This window comes from Lepidochelys olivacea (genome assembly GCF_965140295.1).
Source record: "Lepidochelys olivacea isolate rLepOli2 genome assembly, chromosome: 7".
Lineage (NCBI taxonomy): Eukaryota > Metazoa > Chordata > Testudines > Cheloniidae > Lepidochelys > Lepidochelys olivacea.
In genome coordinates, this window is record NC_140417.1 from 81998142 (window position 1) to 82015133 (window position 16992).

A 16992-nucleotide genomic window follows, 5' to 3' on the forward strand; every position below is an offset into this window, starting at 1 on the left:
TTGCTTTGTATTGTAGAGATAAAAATGAGCACATCCCTCTCTTGGGAATCTCTGATCTCACTTTCTGCAGTGTAAATGTGGCATAACTCCACTACACTCTAAGTTACTTTAGATTTACACTTCTGTATCTGAGATCGCAAGTTGATACCGAAACTCCCCAGCCACAAGGATTGAAACCCTTAGGTGGAGGACACTGAGGGAGATCTATTCAGAGGGCTCAATGCACTGCATAAAGCAAGCCACAACAGACAATGCACTGTCCACAACCAGGTGACAATATCTGCAAAGCAGGCCAGAAAGGCTAAAAAAAACAAAAATAGCAAAAAGGAAAATAAAAGGCATAAAAAAAATCAAAGAGGTGTTTACCCTCTGATGAAGGATATGTCTACACTGCAATAAAAACCCATGACACCAAGTCTGAGAGCCTGGGTCAATTGAGTCCTCTCAATTCAGAGTCCTCTCAGGCTGCGGGGGTAAAAATTAAAGTGCAGGCACTCAGACTCAGGCTGGAGCCTGGGCTCTGAGGGTATGGCTACACTGCAGTAAAACAGCCGTGGCTAGCCCATATCAGCCAATTTGGGCTCATGGGGCTATAAAATTGTGATGTAGACTTCTGGACTCGGGTTAGAGACTGGGCCCTGGGACCCTCCCAAGCCCCATGAGCCCAAATCGGCTGACATGGGCTAGTTGTGGGTGTTTCATTGCAGTGTAGATGTACCCTCAGACACCTCCTCCTCGTCCGATGAAGGTAGCTCTCAGATTCAGGTTTTGAGCAGGATACAGAAAAAATGCAACGGGGCGGAGTTGCCCTGAAGTGTTCGAAACCATGTGCAAAAATGTTGCATCCACAATCCAGATCCAACCTGAACAGGTACTTCTGGGCAAACCTAAAAGCAGTCTAAACCTGCCTTCTAAATCTTCACCAGAGTCAGCAATCCCATCAAACATGAATGAGTGTTAAACAAAATCTCGCCTCTCCTGGATACAGGAGAATATATAAAAGGTTCCCTCGGAAGATTCTTACGACAATACTCCATTTTCTTGATTGTCTAGAAGTATACAGGGTGGACGGATGGGGGTGTTGAGCAATCTTGGCTCTCAAGCAGCTCAACAAATGGATGAAGAAAATTAGATTCCAGAAGGAGACCCTAGCTTCAACAGTAGCATCCCTGTCTCAAAGGGGACTTCCTTGCTTTGTGGATTTAACAGCTGTGTCTCTCCACATTCCCATGTTACCATGCCTTCACAGACTGCTGAGATTTGCATATGGCACAGTCCACTACCAAACTCTCTCATTTGGCTTTCATTGGAGCACAGGCTCAGGGTCTTTACAAAGGTGCTCCTGGTAATAATAGCTAGACTCAAGTCTCACAACACTCATCTGTATTCCTTCCTAGAGGACATCAGGATTAGAGCTCCAACCCAACCAGCACCACAGAGTGCCACAATTCCGACACTGGATCTACTTCAAGCACACGGATTTGTGATAAATACCAAGAGCAGTTCCTTGACTCCCTCCACAAAGATAGTTCATTTGGGAGTTGAAATTGACACTTCTGTGCCAACGGTCTGTCCATCACTGGACAGATTCCACAAGATCCAGAACCTGATACCCGTGTTGTTAAAGTGAGCAAGACTGGCCATAGGTCAGTGTCTACAGCTACTGGGCCTCCTGGTTTTGTGGAATCACCCGATGAGCAAGGTCCCATATCAGATGCATGCAGACTTTTCTGCGGAAAGCAGGGAACCACTCACCAGAATGCATGCAGGATTGAGTACTAGTCCCAAACTGAGTACCGGATTCTCTAAGATGGTGGACAGACCCACAGAATATCCACAAGGATTTTCCCCACATGCCTTCCAGATTCACAGGTACTCACAACCAATGTCAGCTTGACGGGATAGGGAGTGTATCTCTGGCACAAGACCGTGCAGAATACCTGGAACACCAGAGAAAGGTACCAGAACATGAATCCGTTGGAACTCATAGCTGTCAGTCTAGCCCTATGAAAGTTCCTGAACTGCCTAAAGGGTGAATATGTTCTAGTCAAGTCAGACAACATGACTACTGTGGTTGTATATCAACAATTGCAGGGAAACAAGGAGTGTAACTCTACACACAGAAGCAATGGAGATAATTGAATGTGCAGAGGACTCTCCCTTCCATAAGAGCAGTACACCTAAAAGGAGAGCTGAATCAAAAGGCAGATTGGCTCAACAGATGCACAGCTCAGAATGGTGACTAAATCAGGAAGTCTTCACTTTAATTTTGCAGTTCAGCCTTCTGGCAGTCAATGTATTCACCAATCGCAAGAACAAAGGGCAATGTGACGGGGTTGGGACTCACCTCCGCGACACCTCCTGTTGGTCACTCTGGGAATTAGCTCAGTCCATGTGGCACACTCTCTGCTGGTGATGTCCTGTCCATCTCTCGCCCTCTGTTGGCATCTGGACCCACGTTGCTCCCTTCTCACAGGGTCCTCTTCAGGACACTGCCCTCCGGCAGCACCTCCTAGTCCACACTCACCCCCTTCCGGGGGGGAGGGGGGGCATTATCAGCAGTTCTTCTCTTCACCCCAGCCGCAATGGCCAACCACACCCCGAAGTCTAACCCCTTTTGGCAGGGGTCTGGTGCAGTCTGTGATGGACGGTCTTAACAGCCAGGTGTAAGTGCAAGGGGGAAGTGGGAGACCCCGGCTTGCCCTCTACTCTGGGTCCTGACCCAGGGACCCTTTGGCAGCAGGCTTCCTACCTGCCCTCCTTCTCGCCCCTTCTCCAGCTCTCTCTCCCTGGGCCGTTTCCCCTTTGGCCCCTTTGCACCAGCTAAGCTCTTTTCTCAGGGCCCACAGCTTGGTAGGTACCGGGCAGGAGTTCCCTTCTGCTCCCCCCACCTGCCCTGCCCTGCCCTGCCCTGCCCTGCACTCCTCACACAGGGGACAGACCTTCACCCTCTGAAGGCCTGGGAGAGACTGCCTGCCTCTTGCCTGGGCAGCCTTTATATAAGGCCTAGCCTGGCCCTGATTGGCTCCCCGCAAGCCCTCTCTGATTGGCTGCCTGTCTGCACAGCCGCTCTGGCCTGCTGTAGCCCAATAGGACCTAGGGGTGGGGCACCTCCCGGGTTTTCCAATAAGACAGGCAGTTGAAGTACTTCACAAGAGAAGCAGATCCCCAATCCCTGGGGATTTATCCTCTTTCCCAGAGATGGCCACAGGGCCTGCTGTACACATTCCCTGCCTTTCCACTTCTAGAAAAGGTGATCCAGAAGATCAGGTGAGAAGGAGCAAAGATGATAGTGCTAGGTCTGCACTGGCAAAGGAGACAAGAGTTCTCCAGTCTGATAAAGCTGAAATTGGAAACACCATTGCAGCTAGAAGTGAGACCAGACATCCTTTAGCAAGGCTCATTCCTCCATCCAGACCCAGACTGTCCACATCTGACAGCCTGGCTATTGAGAGGGAAGTGTTGCTGTGGTATATTGTCCTCCCAAGTGATTGGAACTCTGCACTCCTCAGGCACGCTCAGTTGCACAGTGGGGTAGTGGGCTTTCTGTCCTCCACAGAGGCCTCCTTTGGAAGAAAGGTGCTGCAAATGGTGGTCCAGTAATACCATTGGCATTTTGGCAGTTAACCCAGAGGGGAGGGGGTGTCTTCCCTATCTCATTCTGTTTTTTTTATTCCTCCCTAGTTCTGTTCACTGCTTGATACTTCCCCTACATATCAAATTTGTGGGAGATTCTGGGCTGCAGAATAATAAATTTCTTTACCTGATAATTTCCTTTCTGATAGCAGCATCTCCCACAATTCTACCTTCCCTGGATGGCTTCCTAGTCATGGAACAGTATTTAATTTTGATAGTTATGCTTGTAGGCCGTAGTCTACCGTACAGTTTATTGGTTAGCATTGACGTTATTGTTATTAGTTGTATTTACAAGTTTTTGCATAGCTTTAGAATGAATCATCTGGCAGCTGGCTAGAGAAGGAGTGTGACTAGCACGGGCTGTGCTACAGCTTTGAACAGCCTCTGGAAACTGCAGTGGAGGGGCATAGCTCATATGTAGCGGCATCTTCCACAATTCTGGCAGCAGACAGGAATTTATCAGCTAAGAAATTTACCAATCCCCACCTGAAATATTGTGTTTAGTTTTGATCACACACTTTAAAAAAAGATATAGCAGAAATGGAAGGGGTTCAGAGACAGGGAATTAGAAAATTATTAGAAGCATGGAAAAATTCCCCCATGAGAAGATAGCAAGGATTGCCTCTATAGTTTAGAGAAGTGACTTGACAAGAGCTAGACAAAACTATGAATGTTTCAAAGCAAGCAGCTCAGGCGCTCCTGTTCAATGTTTCTTATAATATAAGACCCCTTATAATATAATATATATATAATATAATATAAGACCTCTTATAATATAAGGGACATTTAATTAAATTGAAAGGTAGCAAGTCCAAAACTAATAAAAGGAAATACTTTTTTACATAAGGTATAGTTAACTTACGGAACTCCTTGCTTCAAGGTATCATTAAGGACAAGATCTTAGCCAATTTAAAAGGATTAAAAATGGATATGGAAAATGAGTCCAGCCATTATTACATTAGATGGGATAAGCATTTTAGCTAAAAGATACAAACTCCCATATTTCAGGACATATGAGGTTGACAACTAACAGAAGATGGTACAAGGGTTAAGAAGAAATCCTCCCTGCCAACAAATTAGAGAATCAGGGAGTAACTTTTTCACCGTAATAACTTTTTCCACCATAAGACAGATGTCAAAAAGTATTTGAGAAAGCAGTTAATATCTGAGGTATAACCTACAGTAAAATATCAGAAACCTGGAAATAAAATAGGGTGCTGGAGAGAGAGGAGCTGTAGTGATTACAAGTGTGGTGGATAACCACGGTCAGTTGGAGGATGCCTTTTGTACATAACCTGTAAATGATTTGGGAGATCATCAAAAACAAGATCTTCAAATTTGTTTAGTTTGACAAAACTAAAACTGGGGACAGAGTTAATAAGGAAAAAGATAACTATGTTCCAAAGGATTTGTATTTCCTAGGCCAGTGGTTCTCAAAACCGGTCCGCCGCTTGTGCGGGGAAAGCCCCTGGCGGGCTGGGCCAGTTTGTTTACCTGCCACCGCAGGTTCGGCCCAATGCGGCTCCCACTGGCCGCGGTTCGCCGCTCCAGGCCAATGGGGGCTGTGGGAAGCGGCGGCCGGTACGTCCCTTGGCCCGCGCCGTTTCCCACAGCCCCCATTGGCCTGGAACCGCGATCGATCCAACCTGTTTATGCGGCAGGTAAACAAACCGGTCCAGCCCGCCAGGGGCTTTCCCTGAATAAGCGGCGGACCGGCTTTGAGAACCACTGTCCTAGGCAACTGGGTCAGCAGATGGCTAATGCAGCTTAAAGTAAGGTAGAAAAATGTAAAATAATTAGTCTAAAACCAAACTACCAACTAACCAATAAATAATTAGTACAGGGTTAATAAATAATCCAATGTACTAATCAGGAAAAATGATCCAGCAGGTATATTAAAATCTCTCTAGGGAAAAAGTGTAATTTTTAGTGCCAAGCTTCAGGGACTCTCCTTAACTTTTTTAGGAACATAGAAATTGCCATATCAGATCAGGGTAGGGATTCATGTAGTCCAATAACCTGTTCCTGACAGTGGCAATTACCTGATAGTGAAAAATATACTCCTGAGAACGTAAATCTATTGCATGTAAACCACTGTTGTAGAGGTATTAATAAGTAAATTAATATTTACTTGTTTATATGGGATTGCCGGTACAAAGGAGTGGCTTTAATGTGAAAACATTTTCCATATAGTGTATCTTTTGCTTGCGTCTTCTCTGTGATCTTGGAAATTGTGTCTTGTATGTGATCTTGTTGATTAAAAGACGTTTTTTTTCTCCAAGTTGAAAAAATGTTTTTTCTCATAAGAAGTTGGTGGTGAGCAAACGAAACCCTTCAAAAACAGAAAGTATAGAAATACACAAAAGTTCTCCCAAACTCGTTTAATTTTTCTTTGTGAGCTTTATCGCAGAAAACCTGAAAACAATGAGAGAGTCCTCGGACCAAAAACTGCCCATCTTCATCACGTTGGTGGCTGAACATTGAGAAGTGATCTAACAGGAGTACCTTGCATTGTTGATAGACTAATGTTCATTAATTTAGCATTTACACCAAAACACACCAATCTTTGCAGCCACAGTTTAAAAACATCTTGAGTTTCACAATTTTCCCTGTTACTGTTTTACATTCAGGGACAGATGCGTGGAGTGAAATATCATCAGTAGGGTCCCACCAAATTCACGGCCATGAAAAAAGCGTCACAGACAGTTAAATCTGGTCTCCCCCGTGAAATCTGGTCTTTATTATACAGATTTCAGTGGAAAGAGGAGCATTTCTCAAATTGGGGGTCCCGACCCAAAAGAGGATTGTGGGGATGGGTTGCAAGGTTATTGTAGTGGGAATGCAGTATTGCCACCCTTACTTCTGCACTGCCTTAAGAGCTGGGAGGCTGGAGAGCGGTGGCTGCTGGCCAAGCGTCCAGCTCTGAAGGCAGCACCCTGCCAGCAGCAGCGCAGAAGTAAGGGTGGCAATACCATGCCATGCCATCCTTGGATGCCATACCATCGCTCACTGCTGCTGGCGCCAGGCTGCCCGCTAATCCCCTAGGCCGCCCTAAAACCCGCATCGCCTTGAAGCGCAGGGCCCCCCAATGCAAGGGGCCTGAGGGAGTTGCCCCAGTCCGTCCTATGGATGGGACGACTCTGCTGGGCACCACCAAACATACAAATGTGGTGCCCATGCCCTTAACTCCATTTAGCAAAGGCCTTTTTTTTTTGGTTTGGGAATACAATTCTTCAAAGTCTTCAGACTTCTTGGTCTTAGAATACAATACTCTGACTTTATCTTATGCTACTAATAATCAGAGTGCAACTTGATCATATTTATTTCAGTTTTTTTAGTCCTTTACTCCCCTCTTTCTTCATTAAGTAAATCACTGTAAACCTTTTATGGGGAAAATGAATGGTAAATAGTACAGTACTTTTTTCAAGTGTTTATTAAACCATTAAGATCAAAGTTCCCCTTTGAACTTAGCTCTACTTATTTTTTCACTGGAATATTCACAAATAGCTCATAAAACATCTTTTCTTCCTATTATAAAATGTATTCCTGCTACGATCATGACAAATTTTTCAATCAGATAAAATTTGCATTTTTTTTTAATATTGTGGTAGCAGAAGCAGATTGAGTGAACTTTGTTAAGCACATACTTTGCTCAGCTGAGACCCTAAATTATTGTAGTTTGTTGTTATGCTGATGAGGAAGAGTTTTTTTCAACCCTCAGGCCACAGATGGCAGCTTCCAACTTTTCCTGGGAGTGCTCAACCCCCACTCAGCCCCAGACCCTGTCCCCACTCCACCCCTTCCCCCAAATCTTCATCCCACCTGTTCCATCCCCTCCCCTGAGCACACCCCATCCCCACTTCTCCCCCTCCCTCCCAGTGCCTCCTGCATGCTGCAAAATAGCAGATCCGCGGCAGGCGGGAGGCACTGGGAGGAAGGGGGAGGATAGGTGGGGCCACCGGCAAGCTGGAGGCACTGCGGGGGATGAGGCAGGGAGGGGAGCTTGGCTGCAAGTGGGTGCTAACCACCCACTAATTCTTTTCTGTGGGTGCTCCAGCCTTGTAGCACCCATGGAGTTGGCACCTATGCTGCAGGCCATGTTTCAGGTGCTGCTTTGAGCAGGTACAGCATGCATGCAGCATTGATATATAGTGACTGGCTCTGGGCAGTCCTTTATGGATGACTAAGTACTAAATGAGGTTTTCTCCTCTCTAACCCCTGCAAATACCTCACACCTCCTGATCTGAGTACCTCTATACTTTAAGAACTTTTGTGCTTGGGAAAGATGCCCGTTTTGACAGCCCTTGAAATCATATATGCACAGAATAAATACAATAAAGGTAGAGATTCAGCAGACTTCCTCACATAGTCCTGCTAATCTGCCTGTATTCTGTTCTGAATGAATCACTTCTAAAGATGAAAGGATTACTCATAACCATTCAGTCCTTGGACTTTGCTCGCTCCATTTATGTCACCAAACTGCCATCAGATGGTACTGACTTTGTCGTCTCTACTAGGCTGAAGCAGAATTGAACCAGTAATTTAAAGATGAAAAGCTCTATAGCTAAGCTTTTCAGCTGGTTCCTATATGCCAGTAAAAATGGGTCCCAAACTGTGAGACCAAAATAGGGCAATATGCTGGCCAACTCCAGTAGTCCAGTTGGTATTTGGAGAGAGAGGGTCCCTGGAAACAGCAGTGTCCTACATGTACTCTTAATAATTTCTGTGTATCTAATAGTTTTGAATTAACTTTTCAGGCTCCTTTGTAATATTTTTTTTTCCAGTCATAACCATCTCTTGTCTCTTTTGTTTTGGTTTTATTTTCAGAGGAGTTTCTAGCTCCACATATTACAAGATCTACAAAAAATATGTTTTTGTGTTTCTCTGCTTGAATATGGATATTCTCTAGGTGGAAAATATTAACTTCTGCCACTATGTCAAATGTAGTCTCAACATGCACAGTTGCCTTTTCAACTGGAGTTCACTGCCAGGTGATTAAGAATATATACTAGTAACCACCAAGCAATGTCAAATTCTTTCCAGCAACTGGGCATTTAATTGTGATTCTTCTGTCTTTACTAAACTTAAATGTATTTTTGTTTCTCCCTTGATTTTATGGTATGTACCCACCATGTCACTCAGATTTCATTTTAATTACTAGGCTAAACTTACTGTGTTACATTTTTAGGAAGGCGTCTGTATTGTTTTTAAGTAAATGACTAATGTAGTTTTATTTTGTATTTCACTGAGGGGGTCTTTAAAAGAAAAGAACTATAAGATTTTTAATACTCAGAAATGTCAATTTAGATAAGTAACCTCCATAAATTAAATCACCTGTGTATTAATTGGATTATGTGTTCACTGTACCTCAGTTTCCTTTTCTTTCATTTTAGTTAGATATATATGCCTATCTCCAGTACTACTAATATCCAATTAGAAAGGCATCATTTACTAAAGGAAACAGTACTTCTATAGTTAGTATTCATTAGACAGATACTGGAGCATTCCATATATTTATGGAGCACAGAAGAAACTTCTTGAAAACCTGTCTTTATGAAAATGTTCAAGAATTCTCTATGGCATGCCAGTTTGTCAGCAAGGTAGCCATTAAACAATTCCAGGTCCTGATCCAAAGCCCATGGAAGCTAATGGGAGTCTTTCCTATGACTTTAGATCAAACTCTTATTTATTACAAGAACAAGCCTGCTGAGGAGGGCACCGCATGAAAGTGCACAATTTGCAACAGGTCAAGAAAGACTAGCTATGACTAAAGAACAGACAAAAATTGAGCCAAATATGTTTCAGACAAAATTTGGAACCACTCTAATTTGGCAAACAAACAGAAGACAGAGTCAAATCAGTTGTTGCCACTCTGCAAAAATGGATTTACCTGGATCATATCTTCAGATGAATCCACTGAACTGTGTGAATAATAATCCGCTATTTAATTAAGCAGTTATTGTAATAGAGGAACGTTTTTGTGTTGAATTGGAAACAAGCTGAAATAAACGTTTCTTGGATCATAATTTGGGGTAAAACAGTCACTGAATTATGATAGTTCTACATATGGTGCTCATTTGATAAAAGAATATTTCACAGAGGGATGAATAAAATAATTTAGGCAAGAAATATATGCATGTTTTCTGTTTTATACACCAGCATTGATCAGTCTGTAATGAAGTGATTAAGACCCTAATTCAGCAAATACTCATGCATGCTTTTAAGTCGTACAAATAGTCCCAATGACATAAATTTGATCATTTTGAAAAAATGTAGTCACTGTCCATATTTTCCAAATTATTGAACAAGTGGGAAACATCACTATAATAAGCTATATTTTGAATAACTGAACAAGGAAAAGATACTTACATTTTGGTATGCATTTTTTTTTAGGGAACAAAACAGATGCTTTGCAACCTGGAATAAAAATGGAGACTTCAGATCACCTTTATGCCATGAAACATACTTCAAATGCTACTAAAAGTTGCTCTGTATTAAAACAATATACTGCTTCCTCCCCTTTTAAGGTGGATAGTTTACATCCTTATTCGTCATTAACACATAAGCCTAGCATAACAGCAGTGACTGATATTCAACAAGATTTTTCAGTTCCCTACGGGTATTTTGAATGCAGTAGTAAGCAACCTCATGTCACACCTTATATTAAATGTAAGAATTTTGATGTGTCAGTTAAAGATTATACTGGAATTTTGCTGAATGAAAAGAGGAATGGTGTGCCACCAATTCTTCCAGATATTACTGTTTCAGACCACCCAACCCTTAAAGACCCCCTGCATAGTATACTTGAACACCTACCAGATGACAAGCAAAATTGTCAACTGCAATTAGAAAATGCTCCTTCGCAATCGATCAACCCTTGTGATATGTCGGTACCATTAAACTCTCCGACAAAGGATGTAACCAGAAATGAAGCTAACACGTCTCATAAATGTCCAGTGGAAAAAGGTGGCTCCCATCAAGAACAGATTTGTGATTCCAAAGCTAGCGATGAAAAGCAAAGAAATGTGCTGGCAGAACCAATGGATTCTGAAGAAAAAGCTGATGAAATGTGGTCAGACAGTGAGCACAATTTTTTGGATGATGATATTGGTGGTGTTGCTGTGGCACCTTCTCATGGTTCTATCTTAATTGAATGTGCAAGACGTGAACTCCATGCCACAACACCCATTAAGAAACCAAACCGCAGTCATCCCACACGAATCTCTTTAGTCTTCTACCAACACAAAAATTTAAATGAGCCAAAACATGGATTAGCAATGTGGGAAGCAAAGATGGCTGAGAGAGCAAAAGAGAAGGAAAAAGAAGCAGAAAGATTAGGGACTGAAAATACTGAACTAAAACCTAGCAGCAGGAAAACCAAGCAGAGCAGTGAAACCAGAGAGATTTTCTATGAAGAAAATGAGTTCAACCAAATTCCATCACGCAGAGCGTTAACAGTAACTCAAGATAATGTAATAACAGTGTCTTCTTATGCCCTCACTAGAGTTGCAGGGCCCTATAACCATTGGGCATAGGTTTTAGTAGCAGATGCCTTGCCTTGGTGCAGTGTTATACAGTATTTCTTTAAGGTGCTGTTAAAGAACAGAGTCATGTGTAGTTTACTATTTGTTCATCTCAACCATTTTAAGGCTGAGGTAAAAATGGGGATTTATCTTAAACTGTGACTTTATATTTTAACATTTGGTGGTGCTTGAGCACATTTTAAGCAAAAAAAAAAATTGTATAGTTTTAATATGTTCTAAAAGAAGATTTTGGTTAGGTTATTAACCTTGATTGAATCATTCAGTTTATTACCTTTAGGAAATTATATTTTGGTGCTTTAAATCAAATCTGTTTACTACAGAACAAGTCATTTATAGGGATTTTAACAGATTCACATTTTATGATGTAAAATCAAATTATACAGTGATAGCTCTACACAGTTCTTGGTGCTTGACCACATCAAACAGTAAAAATAAGCTGAATTATTACTTCATGGTGCCATTGCTCTAACAACTTCCAATCATTGCTAAAAAGTCCAAATTACAGATAAATCTTTTAAGAGAACCAATGAAATTTTCTCTCTCTAGAGTTTTCATAATGTATAAAATGAAGTTATCACTAGTGATGGCTGGAAGTTGTTTGTAAGCTGTAAATATATATTTTAAAAGCACTTTCTATTTTTAAAATTAACTTGAACTAGTATAGTATGAGGATCATATTGTCTAAGGTTTGTGCATACTCTACAGAAGAAATCATTTTGTTCTTGCTGTGTAGATTTCCATACTGTTACAATTGCAATATGTATGCTAATGACATATGTGATTGTTTTTAGACTTTCCCTTTTTCCATTGAAGGTTTTTATGTTACATATAAACAGAAGAGTAATAAAATGCAGACACTTTTAATTATTTACAAATATGGAATGAAGAAACATCTTGTTCAATGTGTGTTGCTATTGGGGAATTAAATAATTAATTTTTTAAAGACAGAAATTATGATGATTTATTTGAGCAATAAGCACATTAGTCTGACTCATCTAAAGCATTGCAAGTTATGTGACACAACCAAATGTTCCTAATGCCTCAGGGGTAGGATCGTTTTGGGATTTAAAAAAAAAAAAAAAAAAAAAGGTACCCCCTAGAGTTGCCTTACTCTGTTCCGAAAAAAAGTTATAAAAGTGACAAACTAAAGTAAGAAATTTTCAATATCTAATGTTTAAAAGCAAGTCTTATTTGATAATTCTCTTCCAGAATGTTCACTAGCTAATAAGAATGCTTTTTCAGTTCAGTGGGTTTTTTTGTTTTTTTTTTTACAAGCATGTTTTGTATCATTTTTAACAATGATTTATTTATACATTTCATATGGGAACAGTTGTTAGTTACAAACATTTGAATTTATGTTCTGCATTTCAGTTGGAAAATTCACACATCACCAAATGATTATGGTTACATTTTGCTAAATGAGGAAAAGTAGACACTCCATTCAGAAATAATGTAGCATCCATCCCGCTCTTCTTTCTCTGATTCTTCTCTCCTCCTCATTTCTGTTTTATTATTTATTTATTGAATCATCTAATCACCAGACAAAAAAGTTGTTTAAGTAAGGACCTTGTCCTGCAAGCCTTACTCACCTTCTCAGTCCAATTAAAGTCAGTGGGACTACCCACATAAGGCCTACTCTTGTGCATAATGGTTGTGGGATAAGATCCTACGGGTCAAGCTCTACCTTAATTTTACCTGTGAATACTCACAGTGTATGTAATCCCATAGATGTAACTGAGGTTAGTATTTTTTATTGAGAACTTATACCAGTAATATACTTGATAATACTATAATCCAGTGGTGCTGTAACAAAAGTAATCTGAAATGTCTAGATCCACTTTATCTAATACCTAGACAAGGTGCTTTTTTCTTTAAAAGTTCTATAATAATTGTGATATTTACAGTTTTGGTACAAAGAATATGTGAATTTTATTTTTTACACACAGTGCTAACTAGAACCCTGATCCTGAAAATACTTACAGGTAGGAGCAGGTCCAATGAATTCAATATTTGCAGGATCAAGGCCTAAAGTTGCAATCACTATGTAATGATATTGGGCTAAACCTAAAATCCTTATGTAGACTGACTATTGAAATTAACAGGAATTTTAATGGATAAGGACAGGAGGATTGGACCCATTCTTTGTATTTTATCTAGCTCAAAGTAAAATTTGTGAAAACCCCATATGCTGCAAATTTTAGTTTAAAGCCTGTTAGTTCAAGTACAGGATATGAAGGGATTATAAATAATAAAAATGTCAATATTATGCCATCATTTTGTACCAGCAGTTTTCTGCTTTTTGAATATGTAAAGTACAGTATACATGTAATCATTATGGTATATTGTGTGCCTTAGATTTCCATTTTAAAACTTGTCTATTTTTTGTGAGGCTAAAAATTACAGCTGTATATACAGTAAGTAGTATTCTAAGTTGCTCCAACAACATATTTGCTATCTGAGTACCCTTGTTTAGCACCAGGGTCAATTATCTACCAGAAGGATTACTTTGCTACTAGTAAGTATCACTGGTAACACTGATAGATTTAGACATATTATAACTTCACAATAATTTCACTATGCCATATGCATGTATAGTGCAGAATGAAGGAATTCTTTATTTCTCAGCAATTCTACTAAATACCATTTTTATTTCAAAATTTAGTAGGAAAAGTTTCAGGGCTGTTATTCTGCTTATAAGAAATTCAAGAAATATTAAAATGGCTGGAATTTCCGTTTGAATCCTTCCAGACCTTTAGGCTTGTGTGTGATTAGGCAGTTCAAGTAATAGAGAAAACACCAGCTTCCTCAAATACCTGAAAAGCAGAATAGGTGCATCTTAAATGGCATCTTTAAGTATGTTTGTCTTTTACAAGGCACTTCTCAGTTGACTATCAGTAGGGACTCAGCAAGTCCAACAGGGAAATCCAGCTCTAATAGATTCGTAATGGCAATGTTAAAAGAGAACAGTATGTCTGAAAAGCAAATATTTTCTAGTAAATATATTGCAGTATGAGAAATACATCTATTTACTGTATTTACAGCTGTGTGCTATTTATTATAACATTTCAGAATATTTATCAGTCTTGTGCACACAGATCAATGTTGTATTGAGTAAGATTGTACTTGCAAAAATATTGTCCTCTTAAAAGTTACAAATTTCTAAGTTATTCTTTCCCTTCAATCCCACACAACTGCTCTATGACTTCCTCTCACGCTCATAGACGCATAAACTTTAAGGTCAGAAAGGACCATCATGATCATCTAGTCTGACCTCCTGCACATTGCAGAAGCAGGATCTTTCCAGATTGGCCAGCCAGGTCAGGAAGCACATCTGAAGATAAAACAGCTAGGAAAAACGGTATACTTCCCTTGATCTGTAACAAACTTATATTGATTTCAATAGGAGTTTTTGTTCATAGACAGACAGCACTGTAGGGCTCCAAGTCTTTAACTCACAGTTCTTGACAGTTTGTTTCCCCAATACCACCACCTTTTATATCACCTCACAGTATACCACCAAGGACTGTTGCAACATAACATAGTAACCTTTGATTTTCCGGCAAGAATATCCCTATACACTCCCTCTACTAGGCCTGCACCATCACAGCACCTCATTTTGGAGGAAAGGAGTGATGCTCTCTAGAGACAAGTATAAGGGGATAGCCGTGTAAGTCTGTATCCACAAAAACAAGGAGTCCGGTCGCACCATAAAGATTAACAGATTTATTTGAGCATAAGCTTTCCTGGAATTAACACCTCATCTATTATTGGGAGTGGACTACACCCTGATTGAATTGGCCCTGTCAGCACTGGTTCTCCACTTGTGAGATAACTCCCTTCTCTTCAGGTGTCAGTATATTTATGTCTGCATCTGTAATTTTCACTCCATGCATCTGAAGAAGTGGGTTTTTTACCTATGAAAGCTTATGCTCAAATATAACTGTTACTCTTTAAGGTGCCACCGGACTCCTTGTTGTTTTTGCTCTCTAGAGAGTATCACTCCTGTTTGACTCTCAGGGGTCACTGTTGCAATAGTACAATAGCTCCCATTGAAACTGTGAGTGTTACCACTGCAATACTCCTGCACATGCAGGTACCTCATTCCTTGGATCAAGCTGGGATCTGACACTTAGAACCCACAGATAGTAGCAGAGAGTATGACTATAAGGCCATATGACCAGCTCACCTCAAATATTGTAATAATACTGTACAAAATTCATACAAAGACTTAATTGCTCATAAGCTACAATTAAGATGTGATCATATCTTTCTGCAAATAATCCTGATTTTATAAGTCAATGTTTTGTACTTACAATGACCACCATTAAAACAAGTCATGCTTAGTTACCAGAATGTGTCCCTATGCTTCAAATAGGAAATAACTCTAGTATCTGAAGTAATATGGTGTGATAACTGTAGGTAAAAAGCAACTTTTTAATGCTTACTAGTATACATAACACACAATTGTTTTCTCCTCTAAAAACCTTTCAAACACCATTACAGTATTATGCTAACTTTAGTGGGTCAAGTTCTACTCTCATTCACATCTGTTTAACCCCTCTGCAGTTAGTGGAGCTCTGCAGATGCAAATACAGTAGGATTTGGGCCAATATGTTAATGTGCTTCTAGTTAAATGTAGAATTTTTAGGAAACCTTGTAAACGAAATTGTATTTGCATTTTTATATTTAAAATGTAGGGCACAATCCTACCTTAAATTACACGGGGGAAGATCAGTATGACTCTGTGTGAAATCAGCTACCTGGTCAGGCCGAGTGATAAAATATGCTTTCTAATTTACAGGCTGCATAAATAATTCATTTCTTCTGAAATTTGCACAGAAATGCTTGTAGTATGGACACGTACTCCCTCCCAATATTTGAAAAATTAATTTATATGCCAGTTTTCAGACTATTTACATGTATCAACATTTGTGATATTCATGCAGTATTAAATGAATGACCTCTCACATCCACTGTGGCAGTTAAAATAGCATTTCTTCAGTAGTGAGATCTTTTTGGCAGGTCTTTGCAGTAAAATTGTCGTCGTGTTTTATTTCTCACATATGGAAGAGTTGGATGGCTAACCATAACACATTATAAAAGCCCTTGATCACGCATTGTGAAATTATAGATGAGGAAGAGGCCAATCACATATGGAAACTCTTTTCTAATTTAACCAAGTGGCTGTTCAACCAGTAACAGCTATAAGGCCACTTTATCATCAAAAAGTAAAGTGCAAAGAAATACAATAATTGTGTTATGACATTCTGGCATTGCCTTGCAATCTCTGTGCCATAACAATTTCTGTTTGATAGGGATGTGTCATCACATCATGTCACTATGTACTGATGTATGTTAATTCCATTCCTCCACTTCCTCTTGTGGAATCAATTTCTTCTCTGTTCTGTCTGCCCCAATCTGTACTGGCCTCTGGAAAAAGAGAAGTCACTCTTACTTTGATCTGCCTAATACATGTACCCTGGACAGAGACGTGAGCACTGCTATAATTGCTCACTCTGCCTCAGATCCAGATAGAGCAAGTGGAGGACTAATCGGATATATGAAGCCCAAAATAGTTATAAACCAGGCTATGAAGAACCGCATGCAGCTTGTGAACCCTGACTTGACTTGCTCCTTAAGCCGTTTCTTGGTTGCCTAGGTACTGTATATCCATATCACCACTGTTTATTTAGATATATCAAATTTTAAATACACAATCTTTTTTTACTAAAGTGTAAAACTATGGCACATTTATATCCATCTCTTTCTTTTTAATCTTATCTTAGAAGCATGGTCAGTGTAAAAAGTACTG

General features: G+C 40.1%; 1 protein-coding gene across 1 annotated transcript in view; it reads left to right on the forward strand.

The window, feature by feature from the left end:
• The window catches only part of TET1 (tet methylcytosine dioxygenase 1), a 121488-nt gene extending 110141 nt beyond the window's left edge, over positions 1 to 11347 (forward strand). Inside the window, exon 12 of the mRNA XM_084634104.1 lies at positions 10030 to 11347. Coding sequence (XP_084490230.1) covers positions 10030 to 11171 — 1142 coding nt within the window. The 3' untranslated portion in view covers positions 11172 to 11347. The remainder of the gene's footprint in view (positions 1 to 10029) is intronic.
• Positions 11348 to 16992: the final 5645 nt, after the last annotated feature.